Consider the following 19597-nt stretch of genomic DNA (forward strand, 5'->3'; position numbering starts at 1 on the left):
TTTGAAATAGATAAATTTCTGAATATGCCTTAACATGCATTAAACACATGCAAAATTTAACCCTCAAATTTGGAACATGTACTTTGTCCTGAGCTCAGAGGCATATAAGTTAAAGAATTTTTTGCAAGAATAGATATAAAAGGAGGGTATGCGAGTGGTCATGTACTACCGTCCAGACCATTATGATTCAACAGGAATAAGGCTGTTTGCCTTGCACTTGCACGTATCCCACTGGGCCGACACCATCTCTTCACATGTCTGTCTCTCCCAATAGACAGTAAGTTCCTAAAGGGCAGACACATATGTTATTTCTCTTTGTATACTCAGTACCCAACACAGGCTGCTGAATATATATTCATAAATATTTGCGTAAATGGACTGAATTATGAGTCCAGAAACCCCATGTGCTCTTCTGATGCTGCCGCCAGTCTAGGGTTTGCAGATCAAATACAAAACTCTGCCTCCCTCGTGGGGTCAGCTACATGTCCATGTAATCACCATAAGTGCATTTGACAAAATGAAACAAAATTTAATACTGATACAGTTTATCTGCTTTGCCCTATAGTAGAGAATGAGACAAGCTGACTATGCCTGTCATTCTCCGAGTTTCCATGTGCCACACTTCAGACACTTCACAAAGGTTCTCCTCACTTAGCTCTCTGCTCAGAAAGGTCTTCTCTGCCCACGCGTCTAAAATAAGACCTATGCGTAATCTCTAGCAAGTCACTTTTTTTTATTTCTTCATACTGGAAGTCAACATCTGGAAGAGCATGATGGTATACGTTTATTGTCCCCAAAATGGGATCTCCATGCGGGCAACGGCCGTGTCTGAGTGTGTACTGCCCCCTTCCTGTCACCTAGCAGTATAGGTGCTCAATAAACAGCTGTTGAATGAACGGGTGGGCGATAGTCACAGCAAGCATTTAAAAAGAGTCTGATTTTGTTTTCAAGTATCTCGAGTGAAAACCATCTCGGCACTAACACCCAAGTAGGGTAGGCAATGACCTCCACATCTGACAGGTATTAAGAGAAATGAAGTACAGTAATATTTTCAGATGGAAGACCCCAAACGCTTAGCTTGGTGGGTGTGTGACTTCACGACGTTAACAAAATATTTGAAGAGTCAGGCACAGGATTCAGTATTCCAAGCTCATGAAACCACTCTGTAGTCATTGATAACCAGCAATAGGCACATAGTGATCTTTGTCTCAGTTAATAAACTACTGTCATGGGTATATGTCAATATTTTCAGGAAAGCGAGTGTTTCTAGGATTTTGTTCATCACGCCTTACATATACTAGGCACTCAATAACCATTTATTGACTTGATTTGATTGATCTCAGTTAAAATATGCTTTGAAAATGTTAACAAGGGTAATGCCCCATGGAACGACCTTTACGCATTTAAGAAAAAATACATGAATTTGGAACAAATACTGTACTCTAAGGAATCAAAATCGCAAAGTAAACTAATTCTTAAAAAGATTTATATGACTAGATTTTAATTCCTTGAATGGTACCCTTTCAAATCCAATCTAAAGTGTCTAGTATGTTTTTAATCTAATATAATCCAATGAGCTTTAATAAGCAAAGTTGTTCCCACTAGAGCCAAAACCCAGCTATTCCATTTTTGTAACCTTCTGTGTAAAGGAATGAGCTGAACTAATTTTTTTCTGAATTTTTTATATTTAATCAACAACATCATTGCCAAAGAAAACCACTTTTCAGAAGTCTCTCTATCCTGGTTTATAACTTATAATCAAAAACTGGAATTTTGCATCTGATGGGCTTTAGTGTGTAACATTATACTGTCATATTTTTGATGTTATAGTTAAAAGTAAGAGATAGTTTCCATTATAAAAATTTTCCCATAGCCTGGTTACCCAGTGAAAAACATTTTCCTATAAAAATGGTCTTTCCAATTCGTAGGTTAGAAATTATTGTGGGTAAGGTTTTTTAAGGAACATCAAAAATTTTTTATTGGCTTCGGATAAGCTTCTGCATTCGTGTGGTCGCATCAGTGATCTTAAGGTGTGTATAACAGGATAAGGCAGTGTGATAACAATGGACCATGCAAACAAAGAAATTACAATTAAAAAAAAAAACTTGAGGTTTGAAACCCTTATCCTTACCCAGTTAGAGCTTTATGGATCCATTTCAGCTATAGCCAATTCTAAGCAGTGGAAGAAAAATGGGAGTGGGGGCAAAAATATCAGGTCCAGAACAATCCAATAAGCTTGCAGTATCACAGATGGGTGACAGTGGGTCTTTCAAAATCTACCTCAGCTCTGGACTTCGACCCTTGGTCCCTCAGGGGGGTAAGGATGCTTGGAAATCTGATCTGTCCCAACAGGGTGAGGCAACCCTCTATGACCTTCCCGAAGCCCCGCTGTGCCCATGGCTCAGAGGCCAGCACGCTTCACCCTGAACTGTGAGCTTCCTTTAATTGTATACTTCACTTTCATTTTCCCTTACAGTCCTGGTTTGGGGAACTTCTCTGTCTGTTCTGTTCTGTTCTGTTCTGTTCTGTTCTGTTCTGTTCTGAAAATTGGAAACAACCCAAGTGTCATCCATAGGGGACTGGTTCAATAAGATGTGTGACATCCAAACAATGGTAGATCTGCTGCCTTTAAAGGAATGTGTTAGATTGATAAGTACTGATGGGGGAAAGTTTCAAGGTGTATTATTAAGTCTTCAAAAAGAAAAATGCAAGTTGCTCAAAAGAGTTATAAATCTATGCACATACATATACTAACAGATGCATGGGGGGGAAATCTGCAGGACATTATACACTAAATGCTGAATAGCGGTCATCTGCAGGCAGTGTGTGACAAAAGAGCGTGGACCACAAAGAACTTTCATTTCCTATGTGATATAGTCTTGTAGTTTTTTAATTGTTAGAAGTCTGTAATAAATTTTTTAATCAGAAAAAAATGTTTCTAAGATAGTGAAAAAAAGATTAAGACTTTGGGACATTATATAATAAACATAGGAGGGTGAATTGAGTGTGAACACGTGAGCAAACCTCTGTAACATCTATAGCTGGAATTTAGAAGTCCATGAGCCATTGAAATTACGTGAAAATTTTTATGCATGTTTGCATTTTCTGGAGAGAGGCTCCATAGCTTTCATCAGACTCTGGCAAGCGTCGGAGATCCAAAAGGTCACAAACCATGATTCTAGCAGAAACCAAGACAGTGGTTCCATCCCTCCATTCATTTTTATTATCACCTTATCATGAAACATTTTATTACTACTTAATTTCATAGTTCCTGCCGAAGGTAAAGTCTATAATCAGCACCAAAGTATAAAATCCGTGGTTCTTAGTCACTGCCCTCACTGAAAAAGACTCCCGATGCCTTAAGAGCAATCCTAAGAACTGGATAAAAAGTTACAACCTGGCTGGTCTTGGGGTAGGAAAACTAACAGGCACTGAAACTCCGTAGTTGTTCAGGACTTGAGGACAGTTGTCCAAGACACGAATAGCCCTATTTTCTCCATAAAGATAAGGCATTTGTGAAATGGGGGTGCGGAAGTGGGGAGTAGGGTACAGGGGTTGGGAGAGGGGTGGAGAAGTCATAGTTGCATTTACATTGAGGGAACTCCGGGAACTCCAGGGCACCCAAGTAGCTCAGTCAGTTAAGCCTCCAACTCTTGGTTTCAGCTCAGGTCATGATCTCATGGGTCCTGAGATCAAGTCCCGCTTTGGCTCTGCCCTCAGCAGGCAGTCTGCTTGAGGATTCTTTCCCCATGCCCCTCCTCCCACCCATCCCCCCTTCTCTAAAATAAATAAATAAATAAATAAATCTTTTAAAATTAATTCATTAATTAATTAAGGGAACTCTGTTGGATGAGAACCTTCAATCATAAACGTATATTAAAATACAGAGCAAAAATAATGTTGCTTTGATCTATATAACATGGCCTATATTGGGGTTACCATTTAAGTAAAAACATGGCTTCTGTTGACCTTTGTAAAGCTGACTGCCCCAAATCCCTGGGAAATTCACCATCTCTATTTGACTACACCGACAGTCTCCAGAACCAGGTCCATTGCAGAGTTTCCATAAACCTAAGATCAAGTGTAGATCGCTAACAATTTGTAATTTAAGTAAGGAACCATAGGTGATACCTGCACTGGCAAAATGAGAGCATTATTGGTGACAATTAGGAATAATACTCTACTTTCCAAATGTGCTTTCCAGGTGGTTTATCACTGTCAAAATAGGCCAATTGTGAATTTAGTATGTAATTAAAGTGTCCGATATCCCCGAGTTCTAGTGCTGACATTACCTGACTGCAGGTTTTATAGGCAAAGAAATTAGAGGGGTTCACATGATCCACCAAAGCCCATCACAAACCACCATCACCTAATTGTACCTGTATTAGCCACATGCAAAGCGAAGAACTAAGCACTACACAAAACAGAAATGGGCTTTCCAGGAGTTTTATGACTTATCTAGAAGAATAAGATATATATAGTGAAGATAAGGATTTTATAATAACATGCCAAAATGATGGTGGGTGAAAATAGTTCCATGCTATCGGAATAAAAAGACCTAGAGAAATAATATCTCCAGGAGTGATGAGGCTGACTCGCATGAAGAAGGGAGGGTTTAAACTAACTCTTAAAGAAGGAATTAGATTTTGAAGGTCAAAGTACTGTCTGGGTAGATTCACAGATTAAGGCAACATTACGGCCGAAAGTGGGAAGATGGAAGCAAAAGGCTGGACTGGCAAGAGAGGGAGAGTTGCAGAATGAGCAAAGGAGTTAGGCTGAATAGACCAGTCTTGGGTAGGGAGATAAATAAGCCTGAAAAGTTGACAAAATAATCACACGTTTTGAGCTCCTACTGTATTTCAGGCACTTTAAACACATCAGTTGATCAAATCCTCACCTGAGGTAAGTACTTTTAGTGTCTTGCATTCATTTTACCCACCTAGTAAATGGTGGAGTCAGATTCACACCCAGGTCAATGTAAGTCAGAACCTGGGCTCGGAATTACCACATTCTTCTAATTCAAGAGTGGGAGGCCCTCACAGATCAGGCTAAGGAATTTAGTTTTCAGCATCAGGTGTAAAAATGGGAGCTATGTTTTCTGATCACCCACCAATAATGCCTATAGGCATGGCTTATCACGACTCTAGAGATTCCTGTGCAAACAACTGCATTATCTGATTATTTTTCCAACAATGTTAACTGATAGTAACAAGTATTTGTTGACCAGTTCCTTGACTATAGTAGTGAATTACATATTATAAAGTGCTCAGTCCAAACGTGACTAGGAGAATCCACTGTATTGGTATTCCATCACCATATCTTGTCCTTTTAGTCCTCAGGACCTAATTTTACCTCTTACTCACCTGCCCCTTCTACTGGAAATACGGCTCAGGATAATAAACAGAACAATGTGGGTTTACTTTCAAATATTCCCTGAATATATATATATAAACCTTCCCGCAAGGAGAGCCGCTCTTGTCAAATAAGACAGTCATCCCTTAAAAACGAATTTCTTCATCTTAGGCTCATGTCGTAAAAATCGGTTGGGTTCTTCAGTTATACACGCACAGGATGGGACATCTGGACCCTCCTTGGGGGGCAGGGACGAACTATTCCTCTATCATACCCACAGTAGCCAAATTACTTCTTTTCCCACTGTGGAAAACCACAGAAAACTATCTCCTAATGATTTACTGCCCAACCCCCAGCCCACAAATCAAAGAATTGGGTTGAGTGAGAAATAAGAAAGAATGGTGGCCAGTGGCTATGAGAGGGGGAGTGAGTGTTTCAGTTTATTTTCTTAAGCCAATTAATGATAAAGCGGCATGGAGGGAAAGAAAGACACAACATGGCCGTGAAAGACTTTTTTTCCAGATAAATGGCCAGATATCAGATTCTGTAATAAGTACTTCCACCTATCAAAACATACACACACACACAGACACACACACATGCACACATACACACATATTAACTTTGGGTTGGAGAAGGAAGATAAAGATCTTAAAAACACAAGATAATATTCAGGAAGCCTTGTGGATATCGTAAAATGTTGGAACTTTGAAGGACCCTTAGAAGTCCTCTAATCCAGACGTTGCAAACCCGGGGTCCGTGAACTATACATAGCAGACAGAGGTGTTTCGTTGGGCCTGCAGAATGTTGCTTGTTGTTGATTTTTTCTTTAACTGAGTCAACATTTTAAAGTAGAGAAAATTCAAATAATAATCCAGATATGAGACTTCTCTGAAAATTGGAAGACCTGGCAGCACTGAGCTCCCTTATCCAAACGGCAGTGGCGAGCTAGAACTGAGTAGGGGCTGCCTCCTTTACAGAAGGCTTAAACTCAGTTCCCCACCGCTCCTTCTTGTTCTACAATACAAGGCTGGGTGTCAAAAATTTGAACAAAATAGGAGATGGTTTAGTGCTTCTACCCACTTTGCTTCCTTCATTGATTGTGCCTGCCAAAGCCTATAGGCACTTCAGTTTACGAGCTCTGCTCTAGTCCATTCTCCTGATTTAGAGAAGAGCCACTCAGCTAGGGTGGTAAAGTGACGTACAAAACTCATTCCACTGGGGCCCCTGGGTGGTTCAGTCCATTGAGCATCTGATTCTTGGTTTCAGCTCAGGTCATGATCTCAGGGTCATGAGATCAAGCCCCGCTTCTGGTTCCACACTTGGCTGTAATCAGCTTGAGATTCTCTTTCCCTTTCTCTCTGCCCCTCACCCCATTCCCACGCATGCACTCTCTCTCTCAAATAAATAAATAAAATCTTTTAAAAAGATCATTAAATTAAAAAAAAAACTCAATCCATTAAAAATAAAACGTTTGTCCACAAGGATTATGGTCTAATGACAACTGGAAAGTATACACAACCAAATTTAGGCTATGGGCATACAATGCCAAAATCAATGGAGCAAGGTTAAAATTTCAATCACTTTATTTACCCAGTGTCCCCTTCCCCAGAAAGGAAGATTCTCATTTTCAGAATAAATTTACTGCCTATTTTGGCTTAATATACAGTTTTAATGCGCCCAATTTTATCCTCAGGGCATGATTTGTTGAGAAGACAGACAAAATGCTTACTATATACATGCAAATGCTTCTAAAAATGAGACTTTATAAAAAATAGAGTAGAGGGAAATATGTCTAAAAAATTCCTCTTCAGAAAATTTAACTGATATATTGGAAGGAAAATGCCAAGTTTGTTGAGTGATCACTTTTGACTTGGGTACTTTGCATGCATCACCCCAGTTAACCCTCACAGCAGCCCAGGAGGGGTGGTATTATTACTCCCTCTTTACAAAGAAAGGTACCTTTCAGAGGCCTCAATAACTTGACAATGACCTGGCTATTCAATCAGGGGCCACACCCAGATTCAAACTCTCCCGGGCTGGTTTGCAATGCTCCTGAAAGAAGGGAATGTGTCTTGTCCACGCACCGGAGAGATCTCACTGGCGTTTGTACCACAAGCCAGCCCACTGCTGAAGCCGACCAAGTGCCATACACAAGGATTTTCACAAATGTCATAATTTGAACGACTCTAACATACAAAATTAATTCCCTTAGGCAAGTTCTTGAACAAGGTTTAAGAAAGCCTTGGTTCTTCCTGTTATATATAGTCAGTGACCCCCAGGCAGGTGTTTACTAAGGGGATTAGCAAAATCTCTTTTCTAAATAGCATTTCTTCTTAGATTTGTTATAAAAGTTAGTAGTCAAGGATTTGGCTGAACATACAAGCCAAAAGCATGTTTGCTAATGAAGAAGAATAACAACTAAAATTAAAATAAAAAGTAATTCAAGAATAAGAGCTTTTGAAGAATCAGGCATTTGATTAAAAATTCACTTGCTTTTTTCCTATAATGAAACAGTTCCTTAACCACAAAACAGCTTTTATAATAATGCAGAAGAGTATGGTTCCAAATAAAACACTCCCCCCATTTTAATCATGGCTATTATTTTTGAAAATGAAAATGGCTGAGGTCATTGTAATCTATTTTAGGGTTTGCATGGGTTGGTGGTATTTTTTTCTTGGCTTTGAGCTCTCCATGTTACCAGCTAACTGTTACGAGTTTTGCTGTGTGCCCTTTCAAATCCCATTCTTTTTAATAATGTTGTACTTCATACACATAAATTAGAGTGAATTCCACTTTCTTTCCTAACAACTCCAGATGGGGTCCACACTTTCAAGAGGACTAGAACTTGCCTTTATTATTATTATTATTATTAAGTATGTACTTCTTAGAACAAGTATGTTCCTATCTTCATTAAAATGCTGTGGCTGTTCAAAGGCTAAGAGATTAGTAAAACATAGAATTCATGTAGTCCTTTTCAAAATCAAACTGAAATATGGGGATAGCATTTGTGTAACCCTTTCCAACTTACAAAAACAGACACACATAAAGAAAAAGTGTCCAGAAACAAAATACCACCTGGGCAGGGGTCTAGACCTACCGATACGTGTGCACTACAGATATTCATTTAGGACACATCCCCCGTAGGACCCAGCAAAGAAAATTATCAAATATCTAAAGACACAGTTATACATTCAGGCCTCCTTTTTCATGTGATTAATATTTCACCGATTTTCTGAATTTAGCTTGGCTTTTTCTTATAATTCGTTATCAAAGCACACAGAACAGCCCAAGATCCATTGAAACAGCGCCTACCCAGCCACAAGTGAGAGAATGTCTTCACAAAACATACATATGGTGAAGGTCTGCCTATTAAAATGCCTTAAGCTCTGTTTGTTTGTTTATTTTTTTAAAAAAATCAACTTGCAAGCCCAATGTAATAAGATGCTGTAGCTTTTATGAAAGAGGTGAAATAATTTTAAACACAGACACACAATGAGTTTATTTATTTAGAAACTTGTTAAATAGAGTCTGGGAATTCAAATATTCAATGTTGACATTGTACAGAACTGGCCAGGAGCCAGAACCCAGTCTCCAGAGGGACCCATTGGACAAGGAATTCAGGCCTTTCTCTCCTCCCACTTGAGCTAAATAGGTAGAGGCCATTAGTTATACCCACAGCAATATCTGAACCGCACTCAAATAAGCTGCCCCTGCCAGGGCACTTCAAAGGAGGGCAAGTGTGTTTAGCTTTTTAGTGCTGAACTAGAGCGATATGTCACACTTCTGAAAGAGTTTTGTAAACAGTTTCTTCCTCATGTAGAAACATCTCTGAAGTTTCTTGTATGGCATGTAAGCAAGGATAATTAACAAGGATTACACTTTTTTCATTTACTGGGGAAAATATATAATACCCATCTGTGCACAAACGGGGAGATCTGGAAGAAGAGGCACGCTGCTTCTACCTTCCTTTCTCTCTCTCTTGTTTTCTGCTCCATTTGTTTGTCTCCTTTTTATCCTCTTCCTCACACTTGTTCTCACTACGCAGCCAATTTCCTTGAGAATTCTCTAGTAAACTCGGAAAGCCAGAAGAGTGGGAAGGGGGAAATCTAATTTTAGAAAAAGGACCGTGGCAAATGGGGTGGGGAGGGAACTAATGATTCATACTGGGCTGCCCAGATGAAAAGAAAAGCAGACCCCACAGACCTTTTTAGAAAGTGCCTGAAGCAACAGCTTCCAGCCAAGGAAGGGTTAACCACCACTCCAGAAAAATGTGCCTGGCATCATTATAGTGTGCCTGTCTCCCCAGGCCGGCCTCCCCCCAGCCCCTCTCTCCCCCTCTGCCTAGGAGAGTGAATGAAGGTGTGCCTGCCCTCCCCACTTCAGTGTTCCCTAACCCCAGACGTGTGAGTGTGTGTGTGAGAGAGAGAGAGAGAAGTGCGTGTGTGTGCATATGTGTGCACACCGTCAGTGCAAACCGTGCTTTAAGACAAGCAGTGCGCCAGGCACGAAGCACCTCTGAGGCTGGAGGGGAAGATCTGGCCTAAGCTTGAGAGCCAGGAGCTGAGCAGCTGGGGCGGGAGGTGTGGGGAACCTCCCTGGGTGAGCACTGCCAGGCTCCCTCTAGGGCCTGCCCAGCTCCACCCCCCACTCCTCAAGAGAGCCCACTTCCACTGCCTGAGACGGTTTTGAGATGAGGGATGGGAGGCTGTACCCAGCTCTTGGGACTAGGGCTCTTCTAGGAGCTGAGTTCCTCGGGAACAGGGGTGAGAGCCATTGGCCAGAAGGTGACAAGTCAAGTTTCTCCACTCCAGGGCCCGCTTCCAGCAGAGGCAAAACGGAGAAGGTGTGGGGAGAGAGGGGACCGAGCTAGATGTGCCGAGGGCAACAAGTCGCCTCTCTCTTGCCCTCCTTCACCCTTCTTGCCCCGGGGGACCCCATCCTCGTCCTCCCTGCCCCAGGCCACGTCTGCAAAGATAACCTGGCCCCAGCTTCCAAAAATGAAATAAAATAAACTTCCAAACGACAAGATGTTTAAAGGGAAACTGCTTACAGAGTTACTACCTTGAACTTTACAAAAGAGAAGAAGGAAGCAAAAATTTCTAAGAACGATGCATTAATTTCTATTCGATAAGCGTCCTATGTGTTGAATGTCTGTGGCAGAGGAGGCCCCGGTAGTAGGGACAGGCCTCCGCTCAGAAAACCTGTGAGCTGGGCTACCCCGCAAAGATAGCTCACGCGCACTTCGGCACACACTCACACGCACATCGTCGCCAAGACCTGCGACTTCTCAGCCCCTACAAATAAAAACCTGAAAAAGGAGCCTTTCTTTCCAGCGTTCCTGCCTCAGCAGCTAATGAAGCGTGCCCTTCCACGGTGTTTAGGATGAGGGGGGATGAAAAGCGTTATTAACCTTCTCCTAAACAGAGATTTTTTTTATTTTTTAATTTTTTTTTTATTTTTTGGCGAAACACATCGAAATGCTGCAGGAAGACTGCGCTCCAAGTGCCAAATGCAATAAAGAAGCCCTAAGCCAGGGTAATGGTCAAGTAATGGCAAAGAAACCGCCTTCCTAGAAGGGGCCTCTGCCTCCGACAGGCGGGGTTTTTCCTCCTCAAAAGCAGTCTGAAATAAACAAGTAAAATATGTTTTTTAGACAAAGCTCTGTATTTCGACCTTTTCTTTTTTAACTATGAAGAAAAACACAAATGGGTGGGCATACGGGGAGTGCAGGCTGGAACCCGGGTGCACGTTTCCTTTGTTATCTGAGGTATTGGGCTGCCAAGGTGAGGAGTTTAAGCACGTGAGGGAGGGTCGTCATCTACCTCACCCATTTTAGAGCCTCTTTTTAAACAGAGATCAAGTGTACAAGTAACGAGTGCCCCCCTCTCCGGGGTCTTGCTAATCGCATCGCCTTCTGGGTCTTTACGAGACTTCTGGGGGGCCGGTAGCTAAGGGGGGTTACGCGTTGCAACTCCTTCATTGCTGTGATTGAAACCCTGCCGGGTGTCACTTTAGGGAAGTGGGGTGGGGGTTGCCTCGGTGTTTTGGCTCTAGACAGGCTGGGCAAAGCCAGCCTGACTTCTTTCCCATCACCAGGAGAAAAAAGTTGCAAATGGCAATTCTGCACCGCCCAGGTGCCATCCTAGCTGCCCAAAAAACCGCTGGGAAGCCTCCCGGCGCTGCCAGAGTCTGCTTGGCTTTTAGTTTTCTTTTCTTAAAGATGGGAATAAAAGCCGAGGGCTTTAGACAGTACGACTGTCAATCTTCTTGCTTTTCCCTTCTTTGTTTTTTTTTAATTAAACAATTTATTCCTCCCAAATGATTTGCAACGAATTTATCGATTACAACTATTGTGTTAAAAAAAAAAAAAACAAGCCCTATAAGTTGGAACATGGGTTGTACATTCAGCCTGGGCTTAACTTCGGTGGGTACTTCCAGCGTCCATGGGATCCTGTACTGTAGCCAAGACCGGAACAAGACTTGGCCACCAAAGAAATTTACAAAAGACAAAAAGAATAACAAGAAATTCAGAAAACTACTGTTCCTATGTGATTTGTTTCCATTGCAGTGTTGACTTTGCATTAAAAAAAACATAAAAGTATGCTTTTTAAAGTATGCTGGTCACACTGCCTCTTTCCATCCCAGAAAAGAGAAAGAAACCGGTGCAGACAGAGCGGCGAAGTTTTCGTTGGACTGCTCGGCAAGGGGTCACTGACTATCTCCGCCACGCTCAAGGAAACTCACGCACTACAGCAGGGAAAGGAAACAGCGCTTTCAAATACAAAAAAAAATCCCTACTTTTGATATGATTTCCTTTATTACCCAGATTGTAACTGAAGAATTGCTTAACGCAGTGCTTCTGCCTGAGAAAGGCTGCTCGGTGGCAACAGCTGGAGCTGCGTGAGCGAGAACCTGGGGCTCAGCGAGGAAAGTTTTTAAGAGTTCCTATCTAGTTATCAGAAAGCGGCAGCGTCATCCTTCGAGACACTAGAGACAAAAAATGGGTCTCCCACTGGATGAGTGACAAGTATCATCAGATCGGAAAACGAGGTTCGGTTTCTGGATGTTTGAGCGGGCTGTGCGTTTGGGAATATTTTAATAGGGAGGCGTATAGCTTGGCAATTAAAATAGTTGAAAAAGTTGCTCAAGAAAATTCGAAGGGTTTTGTGTTCTGCTTTCACTTCGGCGGATACTGGGCAATGAGGCGCAAAGCATTCGGCTTTCATTTCACAATTTAGGCATGGTTGAGATCGGCTCTCCACGCCTCCCCCCCCCCCAAACACCGTTCTTGTCCGCCCGCCCTCCAACCACACACACACACACACACACACACACACACTCTCTCTCTCTCCAAACCTTTAGCCGGAATTGAAGCCCCCAGGCCTCCAAGCATATGTACATTTAATTCCTCCTCAGATGAAAATTAAGACATCGGCCTCATTTAAAAGAAAACAGAAGAAACAGGTCTTCTACTGGCGCCCTGTGACAGTGTCGCAGCTAAGTGAAATGAACAATATCCAAAAGAGAAACAGATGTACTGATGACCCAAGAGCCCTATATTTAGGTTGATCCCTGAGACCAGGGCGAAAGGAAACGTATTGGGAAGTGAAGGAGTGCTTGAGTGAGGACTGGACGAAGCCCTGGAAAGGAGCCTACGATGACACCATCTCACTGGGTTAGACCTCGGACTCCCACTGCCAAAGAACCCCAGCCCGCAGAGGTGCCGCTGCCTTCCGCGCGGCTGCCGCGGGGACCTGAGAGGCTGGAAGGCGTGGGGACGTACTCGGTTTTAATATGCAAGGAGGGGGGAGATTGGGGATTTTACTGGGGAGAAGCATCCTACCCACCCCCATCTCTCCTTTCTCTGGTCCACAAGCAAAACAATTAGCTGTTTTCAGCGAGTGGAAAAGCGAACGGCGGCCTGTCCCTTCCCGTGGTGACACCTCGAGGAAGAGGGCTTTGGACTGCTCGGGTTTGCTCCCGGTCTCGGCACCTCCTAGTCCCCTTACACTTGCGGTAGAAGCAGTTGGACAAACCCAGTCCTATCGCCTACAGTCCGATCGAGGCTTCTGCCTTTCCGGACTGTGTCGGCTCGGCGGACAATTCCAGGCGAAGTCCCCCAACACTTCGGTGAGAAGAGTGGGGGATGGGGGACTCTGCCGCCCCTGCCCTGAACCCAATCTCCCTGGTCCCGCGTGACCGAGGCCGCTCCACGCCGGGCAGACAGGGGGCGCCGGGGAGGGTTAGTGACCCGAGACCCGGGCTGCATCCATAAATAGAGCGAGAGGCTCTGCCGCGCTCTCTCCGCGGCCTAAGGTCCCGGCAGCCCGCCCCCTGGGGGTCACTCGGCTCCCGGCCAGCCTGGAGCTCGCAGGCGTGAGCAGGCCCTTTCGGCCCCCTTCTCCTCCGCGGCTGTCGCCGCTGGCTGCGCGCCCTGCACTCCTCACTCTCCATACGCTCGCCGGGCCTCTTCTCTCCTCACCTGCCCCGGACTCCGCGGAGCCGGTAGCTCTGCACTGCCTGTGCCCCCCACCACCACCACACACACAGCCACTACAGCCCCCACTCTCGTCTCCCCCACTCCCCACCCCAGTCGTCCCGCCGCGCGGCGCACGCCGGAGAGCACCGCCGAGCGCACAGCGCCCACTACCGCAACCGCAGCTCGGCGCAGCCAGCCAGCCCGCGCAACTTCCAGCGGCCGCCTCGCAACTTTTCCCAACTCCACCACGGCTGCCCGCCGCCGCCGCCACTGTGGCTCCCTCCGAGCCTGCCACCCACCCCAAACCCCAGAAACGAACCAAGGCTCGAAAACGCTCCCATCCCCAGCCCGCCTCTCCCCAGCCCCCGCTCCCCCTCCCCTACCCGGGACTAGCTGGTTGGCCAGAGGCAACTCTCCTCCGCCTGGGGGGAAGGGGAGGGGAGGGGGAGACTCTCTCATCTCCTCTCCCCCCCCACCCCACCCCACCCCTTCCCGCTTGCTCTCGCGCGCTCTTCTCCCTCCCACCCTGGTCTTGGCTGCCCCCACCCCCACCCCCACCCCGGGGTTGCCACAGCTGGTCGGTGCGCGGGGCTAAGGGCTGCCCCGGCTCCTCTGGCGCCCAAACCAAGAGCGAGAGCGCGGGCGGCCGGGCGCGAAGGCTGGGACCGGCAGGTTGCTGGGGCTGCGTTGCGCCTGCCCTCCACCCGGGCCCCGGCGAGAGAGGCAGCTGCGCGCTCCCTCCCGGAGCGCTGGAGACAGATATGCAAGATGGCAGAGGAGGGGGAAAGCCAATAGAAAAGGGATATTGCACCTACTTGTGGCCAGTTTCCTTGCCCTGCCTTTGGATCTCATGCTGTGCCCAGTCCTGCAGCCGCTGGTGTGTGGTTGGGGTTTTTTTTTCTTGGATCTTTTCCTTCTTTTGCTCTCCCTCTCGCTCCCTCCCTCGCTCCTCTCTCTCTCTCTCTCTCTCTCTCTCTCTCTCACACACACACACACACACACACACACACACACACGCACTTACACACACTCACTCTCTGTCTTTCCCTCTTTCACTCTCTCTCCCTCCCTCTCTCCCTTTCTCTCAATCCACACTCGCTATCTCTCCAGCATTGTCAGTTCGGACACCTTCGCACATGCGCGCTAGACGCCCCTCCAACATCTCAGCGCCGCCAAAAAAAGTTTGGAGCGATTTATCACTTTGATTTGGAGATCTTGTCAGATGGCAATCGCTGAGGAGGCGGAGAAAGGGAGCCACAGGGAGGGCGGCGGGGGGCGGGGAGCGAGCACAGGGAGCCAGAGGGGAACAGACACCTCGCCCCAAAAAAAGGCGGGCGGGGGGGGGCGGAATAAAAAGACTAGGGCAAAGGATTGATTTCGTGTTGGAATCACCAATAAGCCTGTATCATTACTATTATTATTATTTTCCCACCATAAATTGCAGGAAATTTTCTATACCATCCACGGAGAAAGCAAGAAGTGGGGCTTTTAAAACCTTTTCATGCTAAGGAACTAGAAGGACAGGACTCTTGACAAATGATCCAGGAGAAAGTGAGAATCATCCTGAACTTCAGGAAATCTGCTGCTGACGCTCGTGCTGCTACCGAAGCTATTGCGGCTTGTGCTTTCAGAGTTGAAAGCTGAATAAGTAACTGTTTTCTTTCTCGATGTTAGGTATAATACCAATGCTTGCATCTATCCTTGGAACATTTCAGTGGTCTATTCCCACCAAGCAGTAATGATCACCTTTGATTCCCAGGTCCGGACAGGCTCGGCATTTAACATCCAAGACCTCCTGCTTCCCTGAGACCGGCTGTCACCTTCCGGCCTCCCCCGCCGCTGCCCCCATCTCCTGTTGCTGCAGCTCAGCCTGCCAGCCATTTTCACTCATTCGCTTAAACCCACAACCTTTGGGGTCAAAAGAAAGAGGAGGTGGCGGAAATTCCTCCCCCACCCTTAAAAAATACATTGTTGAAACTTGTTTAATTACAGGATTTACCAATGAGGTGGGCACATAGAAATGGGGCCAGCTGTGTTCAAGGTATGAATCAATTTCAACTAGGTATAGATTTTCTCTTAGTACAACCTCCTTGCATTAAACGGTTTTGTTCAATACCTTCCATGAGCTATTTACGTCCCCAATAATATCTGTTGCAAATCCTGCCAGACACTGTAAAAGAAAATTACAATCTTTTCAGTCTCTGTGCTCCAACAATACATCCTTGATGTTCCAGTTAAAGGAAAAGGAAAAGAAAAGCAAGCCCTGGGCATGAGTTTGGCCAAGGCAGGGAAAGGGAAGAGAGATCACTGAGAATGTCCTGAGCAAACAGCAAGGTTGAAGCCTAAAGGGCATTCACCAATGGCTCGTAAAATATTTCTGTTTGAGGAAATCAAAATTCAAAGGATCACCCTGGCTAAGAATGCCCGCCATTTCTTTCTCCAGAGCTGTGTAATTCTGGGAGCATGTGGCCGTAAGATACAGGTCCCTGGAGAACCAAGTACAGGTCCCAAGAGAGACTGATGTGTAATGTTGAAATGTGAGGAAAAGAAAGGGAGCAAAGGAAGGAATTGCACAGAGCAGGAGTAAACCAAGTTCCAAAAGAGAAAGTTCTGGTAAGCCCCAGATGGACACAAGAGAACTCTACCATTCCCTCCGGACTGAAGAGGCAGGTGGGTTTCTTTTCCAGTCTGACCACTACAATTCCTGTTGCTCTCTGGAGCCAGGTGGTGTACTTACACACAGCGGAGGTGGGTGCAAAAGCACCAGGCTCTTCAACACTCTGAATGTGGATACCTGGAGGTCTGTGAATGTGAGTTCACAGGCTCCCTCGGGTTAGATGGAGTAGTGCCTTCCCTCTGACCAGAAGTGTCCTCGGAGGAAGTGGAGAAGTGGGGGATTGAGAACCTTTAGAAGGTAATAGAGTCTCTAGGGAGAGAAACACTAGGCTGGCCGGCAAGATATTCATAGAAGCCGCTTCTGATCAGTTTAAGGGCTCCCTGGGGACCCTCACCTAGGCCACAGGGCGGATGCACTGGAGGATCAGACCCCTCCCATCTGTCGGAACCTCAAGGGCCCTGTCACCCCCGAGAGGGAGACCCCACAGGGAGGAAGCGCTCCCAGAGCAGTAGGAGGCTCTGCCTGGGGCTTTCCATTTCACCTTCTCAGCCCCGGGAAGCTTAAAAAAATAATAAAAGGAGTTACTATCCTTCCCTCTGCTGCTCTCATTAATTCCTTTCGTCTTATCCCCAGGGGGGTCTATACCCTGGTCCACTTGAGGAGAGGAGGTTAAGAGGAGTGCCAGAGAATTTTCTAAGAAACGAAGGTACCATGGAACCAACCCCAAGATTAACTAGAAGCCCCACATGTGAAGCTGCGGTGATTGTTTCTGCTGAGAAATTATAAACCACGTGGCGGGCTAGGGGTGGGGTGGGGGCTGTGAAGGGAATAGCGTAGGATATGAAGGACTCAAGAAAATAAAATCAGAGTCCCCAAACTTGAAGATTCCTGTCTTTCAAACTTTTCTAGAGAGCGAAGGGCGCTGGGGTGTAGTGCCGCTGGAGCACCCTCCCCTTCTGGGTTTTAAAGTCCCTGGGGTCGCGGCCGCCTCAGCGAATGCCTGATCTTTCCAAGAGTTTCGGGACACGAGCAAATCCAACCTCTTCCAACTGAAATAATAAACACAAACTCCTCTGTGCCCTAGGGCCAAAGCATTGTGAATAGACAAGGCATCATTCTTTTTGTCTTTTTTTTTTTTTAGTAAAGTATTCACAATATCATCACTTTTATTTTCAAACCTGAAAGCTGGGTTTCTTTTCCTCTCTCTCTCTTTCCCTCTCTCTCTTTCCCCCTCTCTCTCTCTCTCTCATTTGCTTTCTGCCCTGGGTAAGTGTTACTAAAAAAAGCTAAGTTGCTAGTTCAAGTGTATTTAACCTGATGGAGCAAACGCCCAGGAGCTGCGGACTGCGCTCGCGCCTGCAAAGCCGCGGCCCCTGCGTGCGGATCTGGGCGGGTTCCCACTTCCAAGTACACGAACCCCGTCAGTTCCACCTGTCCCAAGTCTCAGCCGTGAGACCCAAGCAGGTGACTTTCTGTTCAGCGGCCCCTCGGATTCCCAAAACCCTCGGACGGGACGTCCAAGCTGTCGCTCGCCCAAGAGAAAAGAGGCCTCCAACAAGTTGGCCGAGTTGCCCTCGCTGCCCGATTCCCCACCACCCACCTTTCCCTCTCCTCCTGAAATTCGTTTCCTTGAGGGGCATGGGTACCAACGTTTCCTCGCGTTTTCTCCAACGGAAGCGAGCATCCTGGAAACAGTGCCTCTTTGGAAAGTCGATGAGCTTACGGGCTTTCTGGATTTGCTTCTTTTATTACTGTCATATTTTGTTTCAGGGGTTTTGTTGGGGGGTTTTGGAGTTTTTTTAAGGAGAAGTAGAGAGATCAAGATGGGAGTTGAAAGGAAGAGGGGTCATGAAAGAGGACAAGAGAAGTATACCCTTTCTCCAACTATGTTTCTTTAATAAATGCTAAAAACGGCAAAGAACTGATTTTCAATACATTGCATGCAACAGGAACTTTTCCTTTCCTCGAATTATAATTGAACCAGCCCCACAGTGTCTTTGGAAGAAAGTTTGAATTCTTTATGGAGGTATTTCTTGGCCTATTGTCTTTGTGCAGTGAACTTTACATCTTGCTATTCAACCTATATTCTCCTGGCTACCAGCAAGATTAATTTAATCATTGTAATGCAATTATTAATACTGTTTACCCAACGCTGGGTTTCAGGTTGGCTGTTAAGAAATTAAACTCTCGCTGGGTGACCAGAGCTAGGCAGGGGTTTCTTCATGTTGAAAGGAAACAGTCCTCTTTATTTAGTCTCAGAGCTCTAGCTTTCGGCCACGGGCTCAATTAGCCAAAATGGAAACAATTTTCATTCATTGCAATAACTCACTGTTCTGGAGATCGCTTTCAAAATATACACTTTATTATTATACGCTGACCTCGGTGGCGTGGAGTGGCAATAAAAGAAAGAGGCAGGGAGATCTATCTAGCCCCCTTGGGCTATAATTATTAGAAATTAATTGGGTTCAGGACCCTGGGTAGTCTAGCTAAATTAATAGCTTGTCTAGTGGTTTAAATCCGAATTTTTAGTCCACGGGAGAAAGAGAGAGTCACAGACATGAAATGCAGACCCAAGGGACGCCTGAGTTTACTTGCAAGACACTCATCTATTAAATAGTGTCTAGAATACATTTGAGTTGGAGAGAGGGGGTCGCTGTAGGAGGGGCGGGGGCCAGAAGAAAGAAAGGAGCGAGATGGAGAAGGCGACTGCGAGTGAGCTAAAAGGTCTCGAGTTGATTTTATTCGGTTTTTCTTGTCTGCATTGTTTTCGGGAGGGGTTGCATTTAGGGGTTAAAATAAAAAATAAAGATCCCGTGTACTCGGAGCTGTCGTGCCGGAGTAAAAGTGAAAAGGGAGCCTTAGGCAAAAGGAAATTACTGCGAGCCCGCGTGACCTTTCAGGGAGGTAATCAATCAAGTGATCAACAGGGATATTTATCATCGCTATATAGGACTACTTCGCCCTGCACGGGCGGGGGTGGGGAGGCGAGAGGAGGGTGGAGACACGCGCGCACGCGCGTACACACACACACACACACACACACACACACACACACACACACACAAGTTTGGACAAACCCGATAAGCCTCGAGACAGAACACGTAGGCTCTAAATAAATGTGAAAACTGTCCGTTCAGTCTGACATT

At 45.6% G+C, this 19597-nt stretch overlaps 1 protein-coding gene across 6 annotated transcripts in view; it reads right to left on the bottom strand.

The window, feature by feature from the left end:
* MECOM (MDS1 and EVI1 complex locus) overlaps positions 1-15040 on the bottom strand; it is a 545991-nt gene extending 530951 nt beyond the window's left edge. For 3 of the 6 annotated variants that reach the window (XM_045788606.2, XM_045788604.2, XM_045788605.2), the window contains exon 1: positions 14650-15036. In XM_045788606.2, the coding sequence (XP_045644562.1) occupies positions 14650-14686 (37 nt within the window). In that variant the 5' untranslated portion in view covers positions 14687-15036. Of the gene's footprint in view, positions 1-14649 lie in introns of all 6 variants that reach the window. The other 3 variants (XM_045788608.2, XM_045788603.2, XM_045788611.2) reach the window with 3 other exon arrangements.
* Positions 15041-19597: the final 4557 nt, after the last annotated feature.

This window comes from Ursus americanus, chromosome 4, assembly GCF_024610735.1.
Source record: "Ursus americanus isolate L20-20 chromosome 4, mUrsAme1.1.p, whole genome shotgun sequence".
NCBI classification, from domain to species: Eukaryota; Metazoa; Chordata; class Mammalia; order Carnivora; family Ursidae; genus Ursus; species Ursus americanus.